At 39.6% G+C, this 23,691-nt stretch overlaps 4 protein-coding genes across 4 annotated transcripts in view; 3 read left to right on the forward strand and 1 right to left on the reverse strand.

The window, feature by feature from the left end:
- Positions 1-3,667, forward strand: part of col7a1l (collagen type VII alpha 1-like) — a 54,428-nt gene extending 50,761 nt beyond the window's left edge. The window contains 3 exon segments of the mRNA XM_053313784.1: positions 1,442-1,513; positions 2,642-2,827; positions 3,456-3,667. Coding sequence (XP_053169759.1) covers positions 1,442-1,513; positions 2,642-2,827; positions 3,456-3,667 — 470 coding nt within the window.
- A 3,238-nt stretch (positions 3,668-6,905) lies between these two features.
- On the forward strand, positions 6,906-7,370 carry ucn3l (urocortin 3, like). The gene has a single exon (XM_053313956.1). It carries the CDS (start codon positions 6,906-6,908, stop codon positions 7,368-7,370), a length of 465 nt encoding a protein of 154 aa, XP_053169931.1.
- A 2,826-nt stretch (positions 7,371-10,196) lies between these two features.
- On the forward strand, positions 10,197-17,795 carry copg2 (COPI coat complex subunit gamma 2). The gene is made up of 24 exons (XM_053313952.1): positions 10,197-10,320; positions 10,899-10,951; positions 11,073-11,153; positions 11,245-11,316; positions 11,467-11,546; positions 11,699-11,774; positions 11,902-11,994; positions 12,209-12,295; positions 12,487-12,644; positions 12,802-12,935; positions 13,137-13,204; positions 13,414-13,602; positions 13,759-13,854; positions 14,052-14,295; positions 14,443-14,518; positions 15,013-15,116; positions 15,242-15,367; positions 15,479-15,547; positions 15,691-15,872; positions 16,103-16,232; positions 16,358-16,455; positions 16,577-16,715; positions 16,960-17,058; positions 17,370-17,795. The coding sequence occupies exons 1-24, from the start codon at positions 10,284-10,286 to the stop codon at positions 17,498-17,500; spliced, it is 2,622 nt and encodes an 873-aa protein (XP_053169927.1). The 5' UTR covers positions 10,197-10,283; the 3' UTR covers positions 17,501-17,795.
- A 16-nt stretch (positions 17,796-17,811) lies between these two features.
- On the reverse strand, positions 17,812-23,427 carry mest (mesoderm specific transcript). The gene is made up of 12 exons (XM_053313955.1): positions 23,347-23,427; positions 22,782-23,009; positions 21,450-21,529; positions 21,246-21,323; positions 20,977-21,113; positions 20,793-20,851; positions 20,279-20,319; positions 20,063-20,133; positions 19,877-19,978; positions 19,711-19,787; positions 19,132-19,195; positions 17,812-18,424 (listed from the first exon to the last, which is right to left on the reverse strand). Exons 2-12 carry the CDS (start codon positions 22,933-22,935, stop codon positions 18,307-18,309), a joined length of 981 nt encoding a protein of 326 aa, XP_053169930.1. The 5' UTR covers positions 22,936-23,009; positions 23,347-23,427; the 3' UTR covers positions 17,812-18,306.
- Positions 23,428-23,691: the final 264 nt, after the last annotated feature.

Here is a 23,691-nt window from a genome sequence, read left to right on the forward strand (position 1 = left end):
GCTGACTACAGGTTGCGTCACTGACTACATAACTATATATGGTTTTACACACTGTCAACACTCTGATCCAAATCAGTTTACTCGTGCAGTAAAAACATATTGAGCAGTGAGATCTGACAGGGTCAATTACACAGCAACACACTTAAGACTTGCAGCTCTCAGACTGTAGTTGTTGCATCAGCATGAAGACAAAATGCAAACACAGTTAAACAAAGGGTCAACATGTAGCAAGAGATCACACAATATTTCATGAAGCTCATTAGTGCACATAGCCCCCAGGCAAAATGTCTTCTCCTTTCTACATCCCAATTTATTGTAATTCTTGCTGTAGCAACTATAACCAGGAAAACCATCAAAGAGTGAGTCTGTCATTGCCCATTGTCAATGACGTCATGTTTATTCACTAATTACAAGTGTTAGATGTGGAACAGTGACATTTAGCTTAGTGCACAAAATAATAAATGTGCTCAGACACAATGCGACACACGCAATAAGAATTGCCATAAATAGACAAGGCCATCTATAAATAAAGATTTTTCTAAATCTAGCAGCTTCTGCACTGAATTTTACCTCCAAGTCTGACTATCATTCATATCAATACACACTTTTTGCTGTTTTTAAAGATAGTTATCAGCTCTTTCCTCTGCTTGCTCCTCAGACAAACTCAATCCCATTGATCACATTGAGCCCCAAACAATGAATCCTGATATGCTTTAAATCAGTTGTGTGGGTGCTTAAGTGTGAAATACTCAAACTCCTTCATGAGGAATGGAAAAGCACTTTGTGAAATAACATGTTAAAACAGGCAGAAATTCCTGCCCAGTTAAGTGTGAGTTTTATATTTCATGTAACTTCATCAGACAAATGAAGCATAGTGTTTATTCAGGCACTGACGTCAAGCTTGTATTAGCCGATTCATTCATGCCTCACAATCACTAGCTCATTTTCCAGCTTTGTGATTATCAGCTGACTAGTGATGCCCAATCATTTGCAGGTGCAAGGCCATTATAACCTGACACTTCTTTACTCTGCTGGTTCACTCATTCCAACACAGTCTGCTCCCACAGCAAGTGTTTCTGTGTTTTTTAGCTGAGTTGTAATGGTCATGCATATGTTTGTTATGGCAAAATCTTAGTTGCTGCTCAGACTCATTTAGAGCTCCCTCACAGAGTAAAACCTTTTCTTCTGTATCCTTTTCTACTATATAACTGCTTTCCATAATTGGTCAATTGACAGAAGTGTCTCTGATGGAACTTTTCCATTTTCGGAATATTAGGCATGTTGCCTGATCAAATCAGATTATCGGCAGTATGGTATGAATTGTATCATTTGTGTCGCAGATTTACAAAGAGCTTGCATAAGAACTCAAAAATGTTGACATGTTGCTCAGTTATTTGGAGAAAGTGTTGGTCTTTTCATTGATGTGTTTTCTGGTCTTCAGACTCTCTTGAGGAAGGGACTATAAAGTTGGGCCAGAGGAAAAAAAGAAGGGTTTTTGGCACAAACACTGCTGGTGAGTGACCCAAACAACAGATTTTCTGTTTATCTTTGTTACCTCCCTTCCTCTTTCCCTTCTTTGCTTACTCTATCACGTGTGTTCTTTGTATTTTGTCCTCTAATTTGTATGATCTATGAGTAATGTGTTACTTGAAATGGTTAAGAACACTACGTGGGAGGGAACGACAAAAACCAAACCATAATCTATTAATGTTCGACAGCTTGTGGCAGATTCTTTGAGGCAGTTTATAAATATATGATAAAAATACAGATCTAAAGTATAATGAATGTTGTGATGAATGAAAATATAACAGTACATTAATAGCACCCACAACTGAGCTGATTGTCATTCATATTCTCGGAGTAGTCAGACACATTGAGAAGTTCACTTATTTTCTGTCTAAAATGTTTTTACATATTATATCAAGTCAAATCCAAGATAGTGTCAGCACTGTTGTGTTTAGAGTTATCATGAAGCATGAACTGTCCACTTCAATAGGAGATCTGACTGCTCTTCTCACTTATAAGCTACGTAATGCATAAACCATGTCAAGGTTTCTATTTTCATACATACTTCAAACATAGATCAAGTCATTAAGAGACATTTGAAGTTGTTGACAGGCAATTTTGAGGGAGCTAGGCTCTAACTCACTCTAAGACAGCAAAGAAGAATGTGTTGGTTTTATACAATTGCCTGACCCACAGGTACAACAGGTTTTTATCTCCTGGAGTCTTTATGACCCCAATTATATTGTCTTCTAAGTAATCTCAAGTTGATATCACTGAACTAACTCCTTAGACATGCTGAAAATGTTTTCAGAGTGTTTTTGCAGGATGTCAAACACCTTAAATTTGCTAAAAAATAAATACATAAATACATACAAAAGAAAGATAGAAAGAAAGAAAGAAAGAAAGAAAGAAAGAGGGATACGGATTTCTAATGTAGCTATAAACTATTTTTTTTTTTAATTATTTTTATATTTGTGTATTCTGCCTATATCAAGAACAGTACAGTAGAGAGGGGAAGAAAGAGAGGGGGATGACACACTGCATAAGTGCAATTACCTAGTCAATGTCTGAAACCACAAGAGACTGCTAGGCCCCAAATTTAACTTATACTCTTACCCCACCCCCCCACATGCAGTTTCAGGGACAGACCGCTGCCTGGAGCCCATGTCAGAAGGGGCCTGCTCAGACTATGTTCTACTCTGGTACTTTCACCATCACTCTGGGGAGTGCAGGCCATTTGTGTATGGGGGCTGTGGAGGCAACCAAAACCAATTCTCCTCAAGACAAGAGTGCCAGAGTTGGTGTAAGATGGAGAAAAAAGGTAGCGTACCAGTCACACTATGAAATATACATTGTAACAGCTTATCCAATCAATAAAAAGTCATGCTTTAAATGAAAGGGAGGAAACTAATCAAATACGATCATTAAGTCTTTACAATATTCTTGTTGACCTTTATCATTGTATTTAATACTTAATTGCATTTTCACAGGCACTGAACCCCGGATATGAAGCCAACAACCCCAAAACAAAATGCAAATTTGTGTATATGATTGTGTAAAATGTGATATTTTACTGTATGTTGTTTTTATTTATATATTTCAACTGACTATTTTAACATTTTTTATACAAACAGCAAGTTGGATATCAAAATGTAAATGTAAAAGAACAGGTGTATTTCTTAAAATATACTGACAGAGTAAGTTTTTGAATGACAATAGTGAGAAATATCAATACTACTGAAAAATTAAATCCGTCTTAACTTTTGTGATCTGTCTTTGTCGTGCCTGGCTCTTCCCTCCCCTATTCTCAAGCCTCACTCTTTACATAACGCTCCGTCACCTTTCTTATGTTTTGTCAATTGCCCCGCATCCTGTGTGGTATGAAAAATAAGAATCTGGTAGCTGATTGCCTGCTGCCACCTCCACCGCTACATATGTTCATTTGGCAGGGGGTGTTATGGGTCAGGCTGGGAGCCAGATGAGGGGCCAACAGGGGCCCAGTGTGGGAGATCACGCAGGGACTGTTTTAGAGGGCTCTCCATCAGACCGACGCAGCAGTAGCAGGGGATTCCTGCGTGGGTGTTGGTGTGGGGGCAGCACGCGCAGTGTGACATGTGAAAACACACGACACAGCTCACATTCTCAAGTTGTCATTGGTTGATGTTTTGAAGAGAATCCCGTTATATTCATTTTTTTAGTTAGTTGTTGTGCATATTCAGTTTCAGTAATGTACTCCCACATACTAGGATGATACATAGGTCAGCAAGACATGGTTACAATACAGTGCAAACTCAACAGTTTTGTTTTCATCATTCGTCTGTTCTCTGAAATCCTTGTAACATTGAATATTCATGGATGTATGTGTTTATTTATTTATTTAGTTTAACATGCAACATTTTGGCTGATTTGCTTCCTTGGGTCAACATAATGATCGTCCTCTTTGATGTGGTTCAATCAGATTGGACTAACAATGCTAGCAACATAATCAAAAAATAGAGAGAAATATGTTGTGAAACTTTATAACTTCATGCACATGGTCATAGTAAGAAGCGGATTCAGATAGTATGTTTCTAGTGTCTTTAAGTAAAGTGGTAAAGTCTTAAAAATGCAACAGATGGCTCCACTAGTATCAAGACAGTGAAGATTCAAGAAGACCTTTTAACAAGTAGATTTGCATCAGAAGTGAAAGTATCTCACTTTTCTGGTTCTATTGTTTATAAATTACTTAATATTTTAAATATTTTGATTTACTCAATACCAGAGTTCTCAACATCCTATTTTAGCGACTAACAGAAACAAAATTAGTTTTCCATTGACATTGAAGAGGAGAAAGTAATTCAGAGATCAATTGCAGAGCGGGAGCAGGAGTGGGAGGACATCTCGTTGCACAGTGTGTCATAAACTGACTTCTCCAGCTGTGAAGACCTACAGTCATATTAATTCTACAATGAAGTTGCTCATTAGAGCCTGACCCAACACAGTTTGATCCTCTCATTCTGTGCATGCTCCTTCTTCATTTTTGACATGGTGATGTACATCACTGCAGGTGTTTTCCAGAGTGTGTTACATGGACAGGTTTTAATTAAAACGCAATGTTGTCCAGATCTCAGATATCATTCTTCTTTTGAAATAAAATTGCCACATATGCAGCATGCAAATTATGGGGGGTATGGTATCATTCACTCATGTGGGTCCATTCACTAAGGTTGAAAGACAACAAATCATTGTCTCTACATCAAAATATGTGTAAATGATATTAATGGAAAAATCTGACAGGGAAAAAGTTATTGAACGTTGTACCTTCCATACAGTTCAAGGTGTGCCATATATATTTTCAAGGCCACGTCTCAAATGCCAAGCATGTGTGAGTTATATTAGTAGTAGTATGCCTTTGAGAGACATAAAAAGACATAAAGCGACCGTGCTGTGAGCTGGGGTGAAAATTACCTCTCTGAAAGGACATGACTGTGGCACTTCCTCCTGTGTATGACATGTTGGGTCAGGTGTCCCCCAAAGCTCTGTTTTGGTTCCACTTTTGTTTACAATTTATGTTAACAACCTGAGTCAAAATGTTCCTAAAGCACAGGTTTATGCCAATGATACTGTCATTGACTGCTGCGATGGGCCCCTTGCTTAATCAATTGAGTATTTGCAGTCTGCTTTTGGTATTGTTGAGTGACAGTTGTCTGATATGAAATGTGTTAAATGCTACAAAAACTAAATTGAAGCTGTTTTCTAATGCCTAGAAGACTCAAGCTTCTCTGGCCAACATTGTAACCTTGCAGTTCACTCAGATTGAATTAGTGTCACAGTACAAATATCTAGCTATTTTAATTGGTGATAGTTGAATTTTTAAACTTCACATTGAAAACTTAGTAAGGATACTGAAGTTCAAACTAGTTTATTTTAGAAACTAATGCTGCTTTTCCTATATTACCATGAAAAACTGGTTGACTATAGTACATGCATGCCCAATGCTTGCATTGGCTGGATGCTACACTCTGGCATGTAGGGTGCAATGGTGAGTGAGAGCTTTGCAGTCTGTGACAAACCTCAGAGTTCAGTAGCCTTCAGTGATCATGTGCAGACTCACTGCTACAGTAGTCCACCCTTGATCTGCTCCCCTCTTACTTTTGTGGGTATATCTCACTCACTAATTTATTAATCCTTTATAGATCAGTTTTGGTTTACACTTTATTAAAAAGCAAGTCACTAGCTCAAAAGTAATGTCTTGCTGGGAAGGATGAAATTATTTGATCTATAAAGCATTAGTCAAGGATTTATAGATCATTAATAAGGCATTAGTCACAAACTAAACCCATAGCAAAGGTTCCTTATTAGAAAATGGTGAACAATTGTATGTTTGCACACAAATACACCAAAAAAGGGTATGATGCAACCTTTTACAAGCCCATATGCCACATAATCTTGGCACATGGGCTTGTAAAAGTCTTAAGAGTGTCATGAGTATTTCAGTAGAAAAAGTAAAAAAACTACAGTTCCTCCATTTTACATTTTATCGACTTGGAGCTGTCCGTGGTGCTGAACAGGCAGCTTCACAGACGTTACTAATCTATTACAATTCAACTAGTTTGCTGGGTAAGCTGTTAGAAATCGTGATGTGGAGTGTAACCACTATGGAAATATTACACAACATCATATTTCCTTTACATCAGTTGTCGTGATGCTTCACTTTCATCGACAGGAGGTCACATTTACTAACTTTTTTTCTTTTTAATTTACCACTACATCACTGCATCACAACCAATGAGATATCACATGGCAAACAAAATGTCAACGGGATGACGTTGTTGCTGGCGTAAGGATGCAGTTTGATGGCTCCTACTAAATGAGTGCAGTGGGAATGGACGAGCAAAACACTGCTGGTCAGACTGCGCACTGCTGACCTCCTCACACATCAGTTTATCAGGATTGCTCATCAAAAATTCACTTCTGAGGATTTTTGCTTGTTTTTTCTCTTCAGGGATACACATTGCTTGCCCTCTTTAACTGTATTCTTTATTATAAGACACGAGTGGTAAGTTTTCCTAAGATATTGCTTATATATTTGTGATTGCCATTTAACCGTGGTCCAAACAACTTTCGATTAAGCAACTTGCCTAAGAGTTTTCTGTTCTCAAAATATTGATCTTAACATATTTAATCAAGATTGAAAAATCTATTTTGCCTAACGATAGAATAAATATATGATAGAGGAGAGTATTTTGCTTGTTTCCAATGTTAATTAACATGTTTAATTTTCTTCAATGGCATCTTCTCCTTTCACAATGCACTTCATTCATTCTCACCACGTTTCTTCATTTGTTTAATACACTTGAGGACAGAAAAAAAACTAAATGGCATGAACATTTTCCTCTGTTGGTCCCAGAGGACACAGCATGCTGTCGTCCCTGAAGACCCTGCTGCTGCTCTCGGTCCTGTGCACACCGACCTCCAGCCTGTGCCTCCGCCTCTACCACACCCGCCCCGACCTCCTCTGTAACGACCAGCTGACAGTCGGGGTCCGGGACGAGAACGAGCCGGGTTACATCCCCATGGACGGCTGGGGATCCCTCTTGCAGTCCGAGGAGTATCTCTCCTCCTCCTCTTCTTCTTCTGCCGAGTCCAGTCGGGAAAAAAGGACTTCAAGTCCCGCAAACTACCGCTTCATGAGCCGGACGAAGCTCAGAGGGCAGATGCTCCGCAACAGCAGCAAGGGGGACCGCAGGAGCAGGCTGACCCTGTCCCTGGACGTCCCGACTAACATCATGAACGTCCTCTTTGATGTGGCCAAAGCCAAAAACCTGCGCGCCAAGGCGGCTGAGAACGCGCGCCTCCTGGCTCAGATTGGACGGAGAAAGTGAACATGGGCAACTTTAATTTAACAGACAGCCATTACCAGTGTTGGCCTCGTTCTTAAAAGTATAACGAAGTACTTCGCATTCATTTAAAGTAACAGTACTGATTTGTCTAACCAGAGGATTTCTTTAAAATACCCATTAACGTTACAGGTAAAAAAACAAACAAACAAACAGGCATTTTAAATATTGTCATGACATAGTGGCTCTCATGTTCTTGTTTCAAATCAATTAGGAATTGGGAAAATCTCCAATTAACTTCCCCGCAACTTTTCATAGCAATCTGAACTAATGATAAACTGTCCATTATTTTTTATTCATTTTTAAAGTTTAAGTGATGTAACAACTTGAATTAAATCTATGCCTTTGTTGTGAGAATGACATATTCTTATGCAGTGTAGCCTGTCTTTGGTTCACTTTAGGATTTTTGATATTCTTTGATAAAGAGAGAATATGGTCAAGAGCAATAAGGGCAAAGTTATTTTACTTGTATCAATGTGACTGGTAATTTCAGTCAGGAAAATATGATAGTTGCTTTTGTTTTTTGGATTGTAAACAGGTGAAATTATAGCTCATCTATTGGCGGATTCCTTTTAGATCTGGAAAGAGGATTTAATGATTTATGGACATTTTAAATGTTACTTTAAGAATACTAAATATTAAGAAGATGTGCATTACAGTGTGTTTACAGTGAAGCAGGAATTGCTTTCAGTGAAGCCCTTTGATTTTCTCTTTCAGTAAAATGAATGTTTAATGTGGTCAGTTTTTTCTCTGTGTCATCAAATTACAATTCTGGGACAAAACAAGAAGAACTTGTGATTATGAAATGGTTTTCCTTTTCCTCAGCAAAAGTCCATCAAATTGTTTTGTAATTCTGTTGCATAATCATAATATTGTATTTGACACTAGGGTTTTTATTTCATGGACATGTTTCTTTATATTTGCTGCTTGATTATTTATTCATTTAAAGAGGTTTTGCTATTCGGAAGTATCACATGAGAGCCTATAATGAGTCCAGATTCCAGTGTGAATGGCACAAATATCACACTGAACACTGACAATGATATACTGTACAAAAAGATCTGCAAGAAAACGAAATACAGTAAAATGCAAATGCATGGGAATGTATGTGTTCATCAGATGTCTGTTATTTTTATACTCAAAATAAAGGATTATTTTTCCTCAAATAAAGCAGATGTAACTACCTACATTTGCCTTTTTATATACCATATGCTACATAATGACATTCATAAATTATTTGTTTTCATTTATTCATGAAAGTTAATAGCTGGCACTGAAATGGCCGATACTATGAGGGATTCCTGCATCAGTGTGTCTACATGTGGGTTGATTAAGTAACTTTGAAAGAGTGTACCCATTACAAAGTTTGTCCACCAGAGAGCACTGACAAGTTCATTTTTGGTACCTGGAAAATGTCCCAGATAATAGACATATCCCACTTACAATTCTCCAGTAACTAAGTAAAAGGGATCCTTGTCAAAAGATGTTCAAGTTTTGTGTTTATTCTCAGACATAGATATAGCTACATATCTGCCAAGCTCTACTACCTATCTATCAAGGAATACCAAAAACATTTTCAGAACAGGCATTTTTCTGGCAAGACCTTAGCTGTCATCATATGAACTTACATAACTTTGAGTTTAGTTTGTATATAATGCAGAGAGTTGGGAATGTCACCAGCCAAGTGATATATCATATTAGAGCAGCTCATAAATGTGCCTATTCCTACAAATCAAAGCAAAGCAGCTTTTGGGTTTTAAAGCTGGGGTCATGTAGTTCAGCTGCCTCAGACAAGACTCCGGAAAAAGAGGAATGTCGACATCATGTGGCTATTTGGAGTAACTACATCCAGGTCACCCAGTTGTGTGTATGAATGCGAATAAATTAGCGTCCTTATATTCATGCTTTTGAACTTGACTCACTTTAAAGATTTGTCCAAATTCTTTAATGTTTGGCCACTTTCAGCACTTTTTAATCTTCCTGATAACTTCCCAAACCCACAGGCTACTGGTATTAGGAAAACCTCGTGTTCCTATTTCTAAATTCACGATTATAAATGCCTCATGCTTATCACTTCATTTAAATTGGGAAACTGGATTCCCCGGGGAAAAAATCTAACGTGTTTTTAAAAATAGTTTTTTTCAACTTAATTGGCCAAATATGCAACACACACAAATAATACACGAATGCAGGAAAACCATCACACACAAAACCAGAAAGACATCAAATACACAGGAACAGTACAATCAGTCAATCAACTTTATTTGTATAGCACCTTTCATGAATCGCAATGTAACACAAAGTGCTTTACATAGTCAAACAAACTATAAAAAATCTATAAAAACAGGAACTGAGGAAACACTATCATAACTCATAAATCTGCAGCGAGGAAACACCAGAGGTAGGATAAAAATGTACAAATTAAGTACACCCAAGCAAAATAAAGGTAATAAAAGATTGATAATTTAATAATTGGGAAAGAATACAATAAAGTCACTATAATGGACAAAACCAGACATGGAGGTGTATTAAAAGGGGAAAAAAGATAAGAGGAAAATAAAATAATAACACAAGTGTGAAGTGTACAGGTGTTGAAGTAGGCTTAAAACCAGACACAAAAGTTGGGTTAAATAGATATATATTAAAAATAAAGCAAACAAACAAAATGAATGCGTAAAATAAAACATATAGCTATTACATTATTATTTTGGTAAAATTAAAACTTGCGAGCAGCGCCCCCCTCCGGTCATGACGTGTAGTGGCACTGACGTAGATTCCGGCGACGTGGACGTTCCACCAGGAAGAGAGTTTACCTTTTGGCTACGTGGAAGTAGCTTCTCTGATGATCGAGGCTGAGAGCATCTTTTGCTTCTCCTCCGTCAACTTCATTCCGATACAATGATTAAAAAGTTTGATAAGAAGGACGAGGAGTCTGGTAAGTTTGGAGAGATATTCATTTAAACCGTGACGGCTTTTGAAAACTGTAAAAATTGTCATCTTGCTTTGTGAGCTAACGCCGAGTTAGCCTGTTAGCTGGCAGGCTGCAGTTTATGCTAAGCTGTCAGGGCAAATAAACCTGACTGTAACCGTGGTTAGCGAGCTAAGATATGATTATGTAGTAGGTAGTTTCTTTAAATTGTGGATTGTAGATGTTGTAAGGGTATATTTAGTGTTTAAGGACCTTTAAAGCCAATGCGAGTTTGCTAAGTGAAGCGTTAGCCGACTCGTATTAGCATTGCGATCTGGAAGCAGTTTTGCTTGTTATTAGACGTGTCCTCATTAACCATGAGCTCAGATGTAGATGTATTAATCTTGCTGCGGGCATGCTTCTAATGTGAAAGGTATATTTCTACAAATTCAAATGTGTATTTTAGTTTTTAATCCATTGAATGAATGCTGCTCAATGACAGCGTCACCTTTGCGTCTGCTGACTTCACATATAATTTAGCGAAGTAATTATAAGAAAAAGTGTTGGCATGCTCAGACGTCTGACCCTACTGTTTTGACATTTAGGAAGTGGGTCAAACCCTTTCCAACATCTGGAGAAGAGTGCCGTTTTGCAAGAGGTAAGTCTACACTAGTTTTTTTTCTCTAAACAGCACATTTATGAGACGAGAGATATGACAAGAAGAAACATGACCACAATCACTGAAATGAATTTAAGCGCCCCCCTTTTGTGTTTGATAGGCACGCATCTTTAATGAGACTCCCATCAACCCAAGAAGATGTCTTCACATTCTCACCAAGATTATTTACCTCCTCAACCAGGTAAAAGATTGCTTGACAAAAGCAAACAGTAGCTCTTTTTTAATATGTGTTGAATTGTTACTCTCTCTAACTCTTGGCTTTATTCATATAGGGGGAGCATTTTGGGACCACAGAGGCCACCGAGGCCTTCTTTGCGATGACCAGGCTCTTTCAATCCAATGATGTAAGGCAACATTCATTTACTCTTCAATTGGTTTTGTCTGTGGTTCATTTTTTTTCACTTGCTTTAATTTAATGTAAGCAGCACAAAACAATTTTATCTGTAATGTTAACATAGGAGTGCAGTACGTTTAAACTACTTTCTTTCTTTCAGCAAACCCTGAGAAGGATGTGCTACCTGACCATCAAAGAGATGGCCAACATCTCTGAGGACGTCATCATTGTCACCAGCAGGTTTGTACCAGACTGTTCTTATTGTAACATTTACGCAGGAGACAATGCATTATTTTAAACTTTAATAATATCGTTTCACCATTTATGTCACACTAGCTGAGTCTTAACAGGTGACAGTGTGTCTTATTTACCTCTTGTGTGTTATTTTATAGCCTGACCAAAGACATGACTGGGAAGGAAGATGTGTACAGAGGACCTGCTATCAGAGCTCTCTGCAGGATTACAGATGTGAGTGATCCCCTTGCTCCTTTGCTTCTTTTTCCTCTCATCCCATCACTCCCTTCGCCTTGCTATCTAACACAGAAAAAAACAAGAGTTGAAGAACTTTATGCTAATTTTTCCTGCTTTCCTACAGACCACCATGCTGCAGGCTATTGAGAGATACATGAAGCAGGCTATTGTTGACAAGGTGCCCAGTGTGTCCAGTTCAGCCCTGGTCTCCTCACTGGTAAGACTTGGCAAAGTTTCAAACTTCATCTAGGTAAAATATTTGTAGTTAAATGTGGATTTGTTTTTGTTTTGTTTTTTTTACATACAACTAGAAGAGTTTGTTGTTTTCTTGACATTTGTGCATTTATTTATATATGTATCAAAGTGATAAGAGATGGCTGTAATGTGATGCCTCTTTGCTGGTTTGTAATGAAGTCTTTGTGTTTGTTCAGCACATGGTGAAGATGAGCTACGATGTGGTAAAGCGCTGGGTGAATGAAGCGCAGGAGGCTGCTTCCAGTGACAATATCATGGTCCAGGTAGGTAGTAAAACAGATGCACAATAATAGCTGAGTTACTTTGAGCCATTTATTTTATATATGAATTGTAAAATAAATGATTCAAAATAAAATACACTAAAATAATTGAAGTTATAGATCTGAACTGGTGAAAAAAGCATTTTAATCATGTCTAATTTAAAGTTGTTGTTTTGTTGTGTCTTGTCCCACAGTACCATGCCCTGGGTCTTTTATATCACCTAAGGAAGAACGACCGTCTCGCTGTGACCAAGATGCTCAACAAGTTCACCAAGTCTGGTCTCAAGTCTCCCTTTGCTTACTGCATGCTCATCCGGATTGCCAGCAAACTGCTGGACGAGACAGAGGGAGGGTAGGTTCATCTGTAGTATTCTAATGCGTATGTCTGAGAACTTACAAAGTAGAGCCAATGACTTATAAGTTATCTGTTTTTATTTATATCATCTCTGATTGGGATAAGAACACATGGCACAGACTGTTGGGTTGATGTCATTCATGCATTTTTGCAGTCACGACAGTCCCTTGTTTGACTTCATTGAGAGCTGCCTGAGGAACAAGAATGAGATGGTGGTGTACGAGGCTGCCTCTGCCATTGTTCACATGCCCAACTGTACCGCTAGAGAGCTTGCACCCGCTGTATCTGGTCAGTATTTTACCTCACTCCTCTGCTACTCCATTATTCTGTGTATTTTCCTGTCTGACTCAGAGCATACATTTTTTAATCTTTTTGTTTAAATTTTGACATCAACAAAACAATAGGCCTGACACATTTGATTGGTAAATTGAGCTGTCTCATGTTTTTACCTGCGAATGATTCTTATTGTGAATGTTTGTCTCCCTGCAGTGCTGCAGCTGTTCTGTAGCTCTCCCAAAGCAGCATTAAGATACGCTGCAGTCAGGACCCTCAACAAGGTGAAGCTACACTCGCCTTACATTTCTAGTTGAACACACATCAGTTGTATGTTTTATAAAAGTTAATATGCTGAACATGTTAAGAAATAAACTCTTTATGATTTCTCTGCTTTTTACATGAGTCAAACACAATAATTCATTGCAAATCTTTTTTGGCAAGACACAATAATTTATTCTAAATTGTTTGATTTTACCGTTGGCTCCACCAGGTGGCCATGAAGCATCCGTCAGCTGTGACTGCGTGTAACCTGGACCTGGAGAACCTGATCACCGACTCAAACCGCAGCATCGCTACGCTGGCCATCACTACTCTGCTCAAGACCGGCAGTGAGAGCAGCGTGGACCGACTCATGAAGCAAATCTCCTCGTTTGTCTCTGAGATCTCAGATGAGTTCAAGGTGAGATTTTTTTTTAACCTTTATTTGATAACAACTAGGAGGATTTCAGCTTCTCTGGCCACAAAAGATTAATGAGATTCACAGCTTTTTAAAATCCTGTTATTTTTGTTCTATTTCATGTTATCCTAAATCTGTCCGTGATACTTTTTTTTCCAGGTGGTGGTGGTGCAGGCCATCAGCGCTCTGTGTCAGAAGTATCCCAGGAAACACAGTGTCATGATGAACTTCTTGTCCAACATGCTCCGAGACGATGTAAGCTGATCATACAATCCTTCACACTTGGGCCTCTGCAGAGTTTCTTTATCAGTACCACAGCTACTTGTAAATGACGTTGACCTGTGTTCATCATATTACTGACCATGTGCAATGAGCAAGGTTTAGTCTGTTGTAGTCTACCCACAGAACATGTTTCAGTTCTGGTTACTCATTGGCTCTCATCTTCCCTGCAGGGCGGGTTCGAGTACAAGCGGGCCATCGTGGATTGCATCATCAGCATCATCGAGGAGAACCCAGAGAGCAAGGAGACGGGTCTGGCTCACCTGTGCGAGTTCATCGAGGACTGCGAGCACACTGTGTTAGCCACAAAGATCCTGCACCTGCTGGGCAAAGAGGGTCCACGCACGCCCCAGCCCTCCAAGTACATCCGCTTCATCTTCAACCGAGTGGTGCTGGAGAGCGAGGCGGTTCGTGCAGGTACTGATCTTTTTATTTGTCAGCACTCCTCTTACTTTAGCAGCACAGTAGATGGTAACTTCCATCCAATCCTGTTATTTAGTGAATATTCACAGCATTTTATTACCACTTGAAACATTTGTTTTTCTTTTCTTCTTCCACCGTCAGCTGCTGTCAGCGCTTTAGCTAAATTTGGAGCTCAGAATGATGATCTGCTGCCAAGTGTCCTGGTTCTCATGCAGAGGTATTTATTCATTTTCATTAGTTAATGTGACTGACATAAAACATTTGATTTATATATTTTTTATGTGCTGTCACTTGTAGAAGCTGTTGTTTCCCCAAACTAGTGAATTTGAACATTAACAATGAGTCTGTTTTGTTGGTGAGAGGTGATACAAATGAAAACTACATGACTAAAATATACTATACTGTACATTGGTGTTTGAGTGAATGAGCGATGCAGTATTCATTTTAGGGTTGAAACTAATACTTATTTGCCATTATTAAATAATCTGCTGGTTATTTTCTTGATGAAATTAATATCATGTGTGAATTGTCAGAATATTGTAAATGTCTTGTTTTGTCCAATAAACAGTCCAAAACAAGAACTGTAGATGTTTTTGGAATGTCTGCTCGAAAAATGATTAAATTGATAAGTCAGTGATCAAAATAATTATAATTTTCTGTTTAATGAATATTTGCAGCTCTAATGCCTTTAACATGCATGTGTTCTCCCAGGTGTATGATGGACAGTGATGACGAGGTGCGTGACAGAGCTACTTTCTACATGAACGTTCTACAGCAGAAACAGAAGGCACTTAATGCTGCCTACATTTTCAACGGTAAGACACACACACTCTTCTGCTCTGTGTTTTAAAGTCATGGATGTCGGTTTGCCCCCCCAAAAAAAACCCAGGAAGCTGGTAGGGTATGCCTTAATTTCCCTTTTGCTTTATGTCACTCTCAGGTTTGTCCGTTTCCATCCCTGGCCTGGAGAAATCCCTCCACCAGTACACGTTGGAGCCCACAGAGAAACCTTTTGACATGAAGACCGTACCTCTCGCTACTACTCCCATCACAGAACAGAAAACAGGTACAGCTCATTTGCTTTTTACAGCTAACAGAACGTGGTCATTACTCACATTATTAAAGCAGCATTTATGTTCAGTTCAGAAGATGATCGATGTCGTTTCTCTCTTCCCAGAAATCGCCCCTGTTGCTACCAGCAAGCTGCCAGAGAAGTTGGCCCCATCACGCCAGGACATTTATCAGGGTAAGACTATAAACAGAGGATACAAGACGACACTGGTATTCCCCTTCATTACACCGGCCCGATTAGATATAATTAATAAGATGTCTGTCTCGTCTTCCCCTGGTCTTTGTTTCACTTCGTTTCTGCTTTTTATCATCTCACAGAACAACTGGCGTCCATCCCAGAGTTCCAGTCCCTCGGCCCACTCTTCAAGTCTTCTGAGCCGGTGCAGCTGACAGAGGCCGAAACGGAATACGTGGTGCGCTGCATCAAACACACCTTCGCCAGGCATATGGTCTTCCAGTTCGACTGCACAAACACTCTGAATGACCAGCTCCTGCAAAAGGTACCAGCTGAGAGATTAGCATGGTTTTTGATATAATTTTAAAATACAATTTTTTCTTAATACTTCATTTGGATTGGGGATTAGTCTTTGCTTGATAAAGCTAAACAATCCAGGTGTAGAAAAGGAACCAGCGCTATATGATTTTAAGAGAGTTTTTGACATGACAGTAGCTGAACTAAAGCAGAGGAATAAATCCGATGTGATTGTAATTTTGTGATTCTTTGTCACAGGTGGTAGTACAGATGGAGCCATCAGAGTCTTACGAGGTGATACACTACATCCCCGCCCCCAGCCTCCCCTACAGTCAGCCTGGTTCTTGCTACACTCTGGTCCGCCTGCCTGACGATGACCCCACCGCTGGTAGGAAAACTACAACATGACTGGGCTTATTGGGGCAGTGACAGCAAAAGCAACAACAGAAAATGAACTCCCATATACTGTGTACATATAAGATAACATTGTTAATGTGTCTCATCTGTCCACAGTGTCTTGCACATTCAGCTGTACTATGAAGTACCTCGTCAGAGACTGTGACCCCAACACAGGAGAGCCTGATGACGACGGTTATGACGATGAATATGTGGTACGTAATCACAGCAGGTCCAGATCAGTACAATGAGCCTAACCACATAATTCTTTTGCTTCCTCTTTTCTTTGCATCTAACTCCTCTCTTCTTGTTTTAAAACGTTGTCCTGTTCTGTAGCTGGAGGATCTGGAGGTGACAGTCGCAGACCACATCCAGAAGGTTTTGAAACCAAACTTTGGAGCAGCCTGGGAGGAAGTTGGAGACGAAAATGAAAAGGAAGAGACTTTCGCTCTGGCGTCTGTACGCACTTTAGACGGTACGCAGAAGTCAAATACTTGTATTGTTATTCTTGTCCAAAAGTTCAAAGGTTAAGGTTTTATTTCTATTTACTTTACTGCTGCTTTATTTTTCAAATAGATGAACATTTTCTTTGAGTTATGTTGAATTTTCAGCAGTTACCAGATCATGCAAATAATTTTTGAATTTACAGAATATGTTAAGCAATGTCATGTAATGCAGAGACTGACAGCCGGTGTCTCATCTGTGGCTTTCTCATACAGAGGCGGTGGGTAACATCATCAGCTTCCTGGGAATGCAGCCATGCGAGCGCTCCGACAAAGTTCCCGAAAACAAGAACTCACACGTCCTCTTCCTTGCTGGTGGGTGTTGGATGTCAGGATGGTGGTTACTGTCGGGGTCTTGAAAGTGTTTTTCACTTTAAATTCAGCCTGAGCGGAACAAAAAGTTGTCTCAAGTTGTGATCATCAAATGCTGTAGATTAATTTCATTTGTAAAAATATGAAGGTAGATCAACCAGTTATTTAAACAGTCGTAATAAGGATCTTAATCTCTATGCTTTTTTTACGTAAAGCATGTGAATTTAACAAACATCTTCCACAAAAACTTTTTTTTTTTTTTTTTAAACATTGGCTCTGTTCTGATCTGATTGGCTCTCTGCATTTTCTCTCAGGTGTGTTTCGGGGAGGTCATGATGTGCTGGTTCGTGCCCGCCTGGCGCTGGCTGACGGCGTCACTATGCAGGTGACGGTTCGCAGTAGTGAAGAGACGGTCGTTGATGTCATCCTGGCCTCCGTGGGCTAACGGCTGCTTGGTGCAGCTTCGTGCCAACGCAACCGCAAGACTTCATCGCTACACAATGAAAAGGAGTCAGAGTACTTTTTCACAGCCGTAACATTATAATGCTATATTGTATATTGTTATGCTGACACCATTCACCTGAAAACCTACATAAATGTTTTATTATTATTAGCATATAAACTTAAAAGCGTTTCTTTATACTGTCTGCTGGTCTTTGTTTCTTTGCTGTAAGAAAATCATCTTACATTTGTCAAATCTATAATAAATTCTGACTGTGCACCAGACTTCATTCAACAAACTGTTTTTTTTTTTTTACAAAACTAGCTTTATTTGAAGAAAAGTTGACATTTAATGTTTTCAATTGACATTAAGAGAAATGTAGAAAATCATATCAAAATTCATTCAGAATGCAGCCGATTCCTTTTTGAGCCCAACTCCAGAACCAAGACATTTTTTTTGAAAGAATCAAAACAAAGTCCCACAGATATGTTCAGTGATCACAACCAACATAACACAATCATGATTCCTAAATTAACACTGTCACCATCATATTAGTCAGTTGCATTAAGTACAATTAATAATATGGTTTCTAGCTCACATTTTTTTTTGTCTTTCACGACAGTAATTTGCAAGTCTTCCATGGAGAGTTGCTGGTAAATTAGCTCCTGGTCACAATCATCAGGGAAGGTCTTTGCTCCATATGTGCATATTTTTAACTTTGGTTCTTTTGCAACACAAATATATTTCAGACAGCTTTTATAGGTTCTAAGTTCACTCTTAGACATGGTCATTTGGTACGTTGTACCCCTTTAGAAAGAGTGAATAAAATTAAAATATGCATTGAGGAAGCCAGTGGGATCTTCCAGCTGGGGGTAGTGACTGATGTGTTCGTCCAAGATGGTGAATGTCGACCTCTGGACCAGCTGCCTGCAGAAACAACAGATAAACACGATTATTATGTACAAAGGGCACAAAAGCTCTGCTGCAGGTCATTTCTGAGAAGTGGCAAACATTAACAATGATATGTTGATGTTGTTGGTCATGCTGGTGGCTGAGGGGTTTTAAGCCCTGTCTATAAATTAACTGCAAATGCAGCCAGGGACTTGAATTGTACATCTATCTTTTCTTTATTTTCTGTTTCTGTTTTTCTACTAAAAAGGTTCCAGAAATACCTAAATAATGAGCTGAGAACCTGAAGGTGGACAAAAAGACAAATGAGGTTCCCAGATCTTTAGAAATGTTTCAACTGGATTTGACTAAGAGGGTCAATCTGAAAAAATATCAGGACAGTACAGCAACAGCAAAAAATAAAAAGAAGTTGGATGTTTGCTCTTTTTGCAATGGTTATGCAGCCATGAAAAGAACACATTTGTAAAAGCAAGTCATGACATTAACTCAAAAAGGGAGCAAGGTGAAATCGCAAAATCAAATAATAATTTCACAGCCAAACAATGAGTTAGTTTGTATCAAATCACATGTAGAGCAGAAAAAAGGGGTTCAGATGATCTCAAACGACCCTTTTTTCTCCATTCATCGCAATTTGTTCTTGTTCACATTGACTGAGCGACATGAAGGAAGGACGTGTGTTAGAGAGAATCTGAACAGGGCTTAAGAATCGGAGGCGGGGCACTCACTGGTAACGGCGGATGAACTGGGGATGGGGGTTAACTGGGTCCAGGGGCCCATAGATCATGTGCACTGAAAGACAAGGAGGGATGAAAGGAGTCAGAGAGGAAAGGCGGAGGAGAAGACACACTGAGGAGTAGGGGAGTGATACACAAGGGAGGTCTTATGTTTGAATGACTCATTTCAAAATTAGAAGGTAAATGAATAGTAAGAATGATTTACAGGATTATAAATTACATATTATTATAACAGCCTGACCCTTCAATCGTTCACCTTTACTCACTAATTCAGAGGAAGCTGACTTACAGTTATTGCCTTTTTTGCTGATTTCATATGCCGTGTGTCAATAGCGCGCACACACACACACACACACACTCTCCCCACTCCCCACTCCCCCCTCCCCTCCTGAGCTCCGGATCACAGATGGACTAGGAGGCTGCTCCTCACAGGCTAAGCAGCTTAGCATCAGCGGCTTTCTGGCCGAGGCCGCTGAGTTAATACACCTTCAGGAAATGTGCAGCCTCAACAAGAGCGCTCTCATACTCCCAATTTCTTTACACGCACATCACGACGTATGATGCACTCACATGGGATGAAGGTGGAAGTGAGTGCGCCCACCCATCTCTCCCTGTGTTGTAATCTCTGGTTGATGTACTGCAGAATACTGAAAGAGAGAGAGGGAGAGGACAGAGTGAGATGCGAACAGAGGGGAAAAGCAGAAAAGATAATTGAGGCTCGCCCATAAACACAAACCTGTCCATAACTAGGTTGCCATCATTGAAGCGTAAACCCGTCCACATGTCCCAGAACTCAGCATCTGAGGGCTGCGTGTACGGACCGAAAACTTCCCCGATCCTACCAGTCAAAAAAAAAACACTTACATACTAGTACATACAATATTTAAATCTCTCATTTTGGACCAAACTCTGCTCTGTTTACCCCCTTTGGAAGATCATATAGTTGGTGAGACGTGTCAGAATCAGAGCCAGAAAACCGGAGTCCTTGAGGAGCTTTTTGGAGATAAAAAACAAAAAAACATCTCAGGCAGAACACGCCACAGCTGACCATGTGACCTTAACTTCCAGTTCAATCTAATCAGATGTTTTCAAATCTGCCTCTGCGGAGCGGCTCAAATTAAAAACAAAGATGACTCACCGTCTGCAGCAGCCGCGGGTGATGTGTTTCTGGGAATAATCCTGTAGGAAATTAAAGTGTCAGCACCGCCTGTGGCCTTCAAGTGCAATCAGACTTGCATAAATTAAGTAAGCACTGATTCAAATATGTCAGTATAGGCCTGCGATTAAGGTTATATTTTCAAATAGCATATTTTGTCATAAAATAAATGGTATTCAATTAACATGGATATAAAAACAGATTTTTTTGCTCATTACATAATTTAAATCATCAATCAAAAGTGTTATTGATATGTTTTTTGTCAATGAATCAACTTTTGTTTTAGCTTTTATTTCAATGCAATCTTGAGCCATAAATTGTCAGTCAACAGCACAATGAGCTCCTTTGTTTTATGTAAGTAACACAGCTGATACAACAGGAACCCCATTTTCCTTTTGACAAAGATTATAATGGGAACCATGATTCAGGACAGGAGTCAGAATAATAGATCTTTTGAATTGAACTTTGAATGTTGTTGCAGAAAACAGTGCTGTACCTCCGTTAGAAAGACACAGGCTGTTGAAGGTCAGGTGCCCTGTGCGATTCTGGTCACTCCTGATTTGGAAGCAGAACAAAGGAACAAACACACAAACAGAGGGAGTAATGGTTAGCGGTTCATCAATAATCAACTCTGTTCTTGGGCAATTCGCATGAACACACAGATACACACACACACACACCTGTAGAGCAGCTCCAGGGCCACAGTGTCTCCATAGTCGTGGGACACCAGATTGACTCGCTGGTTGCTCAGACCCAAGTGGGCCACCAGGGCCTCCACCACACTGGCCTGCTCGAAGATGGAGTACCTGTGGGGTCGCTGGGTGTTCAGACACGAGAGCAAATAAATTAAGAGTACATGCAGAATACGTGTGGAAGAAGAAAATAAAGTTTATCCAATTTAGTCTGTAAAAACAACAGAATTCTACATTCAACTTTAAAACTGACTCACTGGTTTGTCACTGAAGCCAAAACCCAGGAAGTCCAGTGCAATGACTCGGTGGAAGCGCTGGGTGAGTGGCTCCCAGATCTGTGAGAACAAAAACAAACAGTTTATCTCCAGCAGAAACAAAAGAAAACCACATTTCTTAACTGTTGTGTTTTGGTGTTGTTGTGTTGTTGTGTTGCTGAGCTACTGAGCGCGTGCAGTGCGTACCTTGTTCCAGTCGTAGCTGGAGGTGGGGAAGCCGTGAAGCAGAATGATGACATCTGAGCTTCCCAGAGCACCATAGGAGTCTGGTGTGAGGAGAGAAAGGCAACACATACGATATAAGATGATCACACATCCTGCAATAAATGATGTTGACCACAAGCTGTAAACACAACTCAAGCTGTTAGCAAACAGTTGCTGGTAGTGCTTTTGTCCATTTGCCACATTAGCTTTTAATGGAAGTTAATGGACTGGTTTTTTTGGTCTCCGCCAACTCCTGAGGGAAAGATCTAGCTCTTTAGCTGTTAAATGCTTCTCTCTGTTCACCAGCTTTTTACTAACTTTGTCCACCATTTGATGCTGGGAAGGTTGTGTACGATGGTTTTTAACTGCCTGCAGCTGCCTGCTGTGCCTGCAAGCAACAGTTACGAGAGCGGTTAGAACGAACCTGGCCGGAAAAACAAAACAATGAGAATGAAGTTATTATGAAGCCCTATAAAGATGAGGGGAAACTGCAGCGTAAGGAGATTCATTTTCTGTGGGTTTGTCTGTATGAGCAACCTTTTTCACATACAAGTCATGTGATAAAGTAACATGACAAACAAAAAAATAATGATTACACTGAGGATTTAGGACTGTTTTATAATATGTATAAATGTATTTTTAATACTGGAATTAGTGATAAAAGGTGTACAAGAATCATTATAGTACTAGATTATGAAGATTATGTATGACAAAATCACAGTTTCTTAATAATAAATACATTCAAATACAACTGTGAAATATTCATTGATTGCAGCTTTTCAAATGTGACAATTTGTTGCTAATCTTTGTTTTATATGATTGTAAACTGAATGTCTTTGTGAGATTCAACCCTGGATACAGCAGCTGAGAAAACCTTCACACACACACACACATAGGTCCATTTATAAGCTGTTGTTGAGCTTTCAACCATATCACATGATCTTCTTTAAGTGCATTCTTCCAAAACTGATGAAAAGTCCTTAAAATGCTCCCAAAAAAAATCCATGACAACTGGGCTAATTTCAACTGCTGTTGCAGTAGTGGACCTTTTGGAAAAGACAGTTTATTTTAACCTGAATATATTTGGATTTTGGATCATTAGTCATACAAAACAAGGATTATGTCACATCAGCCTCTGGTGATGGATGGTGATCTGTCACTATGTTATGATAGTATAAATTAAGCAATGAATCTTTAATTAAAAAGCCAATTAGAGATCAAATAAATAATACATTTTACATGTCATTACCACAATCTGGAAGTCTATGGAGGTATTTTAACACTGTTACTTTGACTGAGGGGAGACATTGTTACCTCTGTAGAAGACCTTACTGCCTCTGAAGTGGAAGACCTCCCCGGCGCTGTGCCACTTCTGCAGGGCAGGTGACAGCTGAGGGGCGGGGATGTGCAGGTAGACGGCTATCAGCGGGATGCAGATCAAGCCCACATGAATCCACCATTCTTTCATCTTGAGCTCAGCGGTGGGGGAGTCGCATTCCTGCCTCTGAGAGATCCGGGAGTCATGCAACAGTGTGCAGGGACCTCCAGGAGGAATATCATAGAAGACAGATTGTTTTATAAGATGATTTTCACTCCCTTACAGGTGAGATGGAGGCGTCTCTCTCTGCCTCCACACCTGCACTCTACACTGTGATACACTACGGTAATAAATGTGCATCTGTGTGGTGTTATCTGACAGTGAACACCCTAATAAAAAGATTTTATAGATTCCACATTACAGCAAGTTAGCTAACACGGTGGATATTCAGTCAGGGAGGTAATAACGAGCAACGCATTAGAGCCAAACACCTCCTCTGTGCTCATTCTAGGTTATGTTTGTTTTATTTAAGCTGACACATTAGCAGTTTATGGTACTCACAGAAATGTCACGACCGGTCACTTGCAGACCTTCGCCCTGTGTTTCGGCTCCATTACTGCGGGATAAATTCCTGCGGGGCGGAGAGAAACAACGCTTCGCACAGAGAGGAGACGAAAAGCGAAGACGTCTCACTCTGTACCGCTCCCTTCGCTCGCAAAAGAGTGTCAACCGTGATCTAAGGGTTGAATTTGAAACCACATCTATTTAAATTGGATTGAAGAACATCTTTGCAGTGTTGTCGGTTGTAGTTATTCTCATCAACCAAGACGAAAAAGACCGAGTGACTCATCTTCCTTGTGTACAATCTTCGAAGAGTTTCCAGGTTTAGTGTTTTAAGAGGGGACC

Source organism: Scomber japonicus, chromosome 23, assembly GCF_027409825.1.
Source record: "Scomber japonicus isolate fScoJap1 chromosome 23, fScoJap1.pri, whole genome shotgun sequence".
In the NCBI taxonomy this organism is placed as follows: Eukaryota; Metazoa; Chordata; class Actinopteri; order Scombriformes; family Scombridae; genus Scomber; species Scomber japonicus.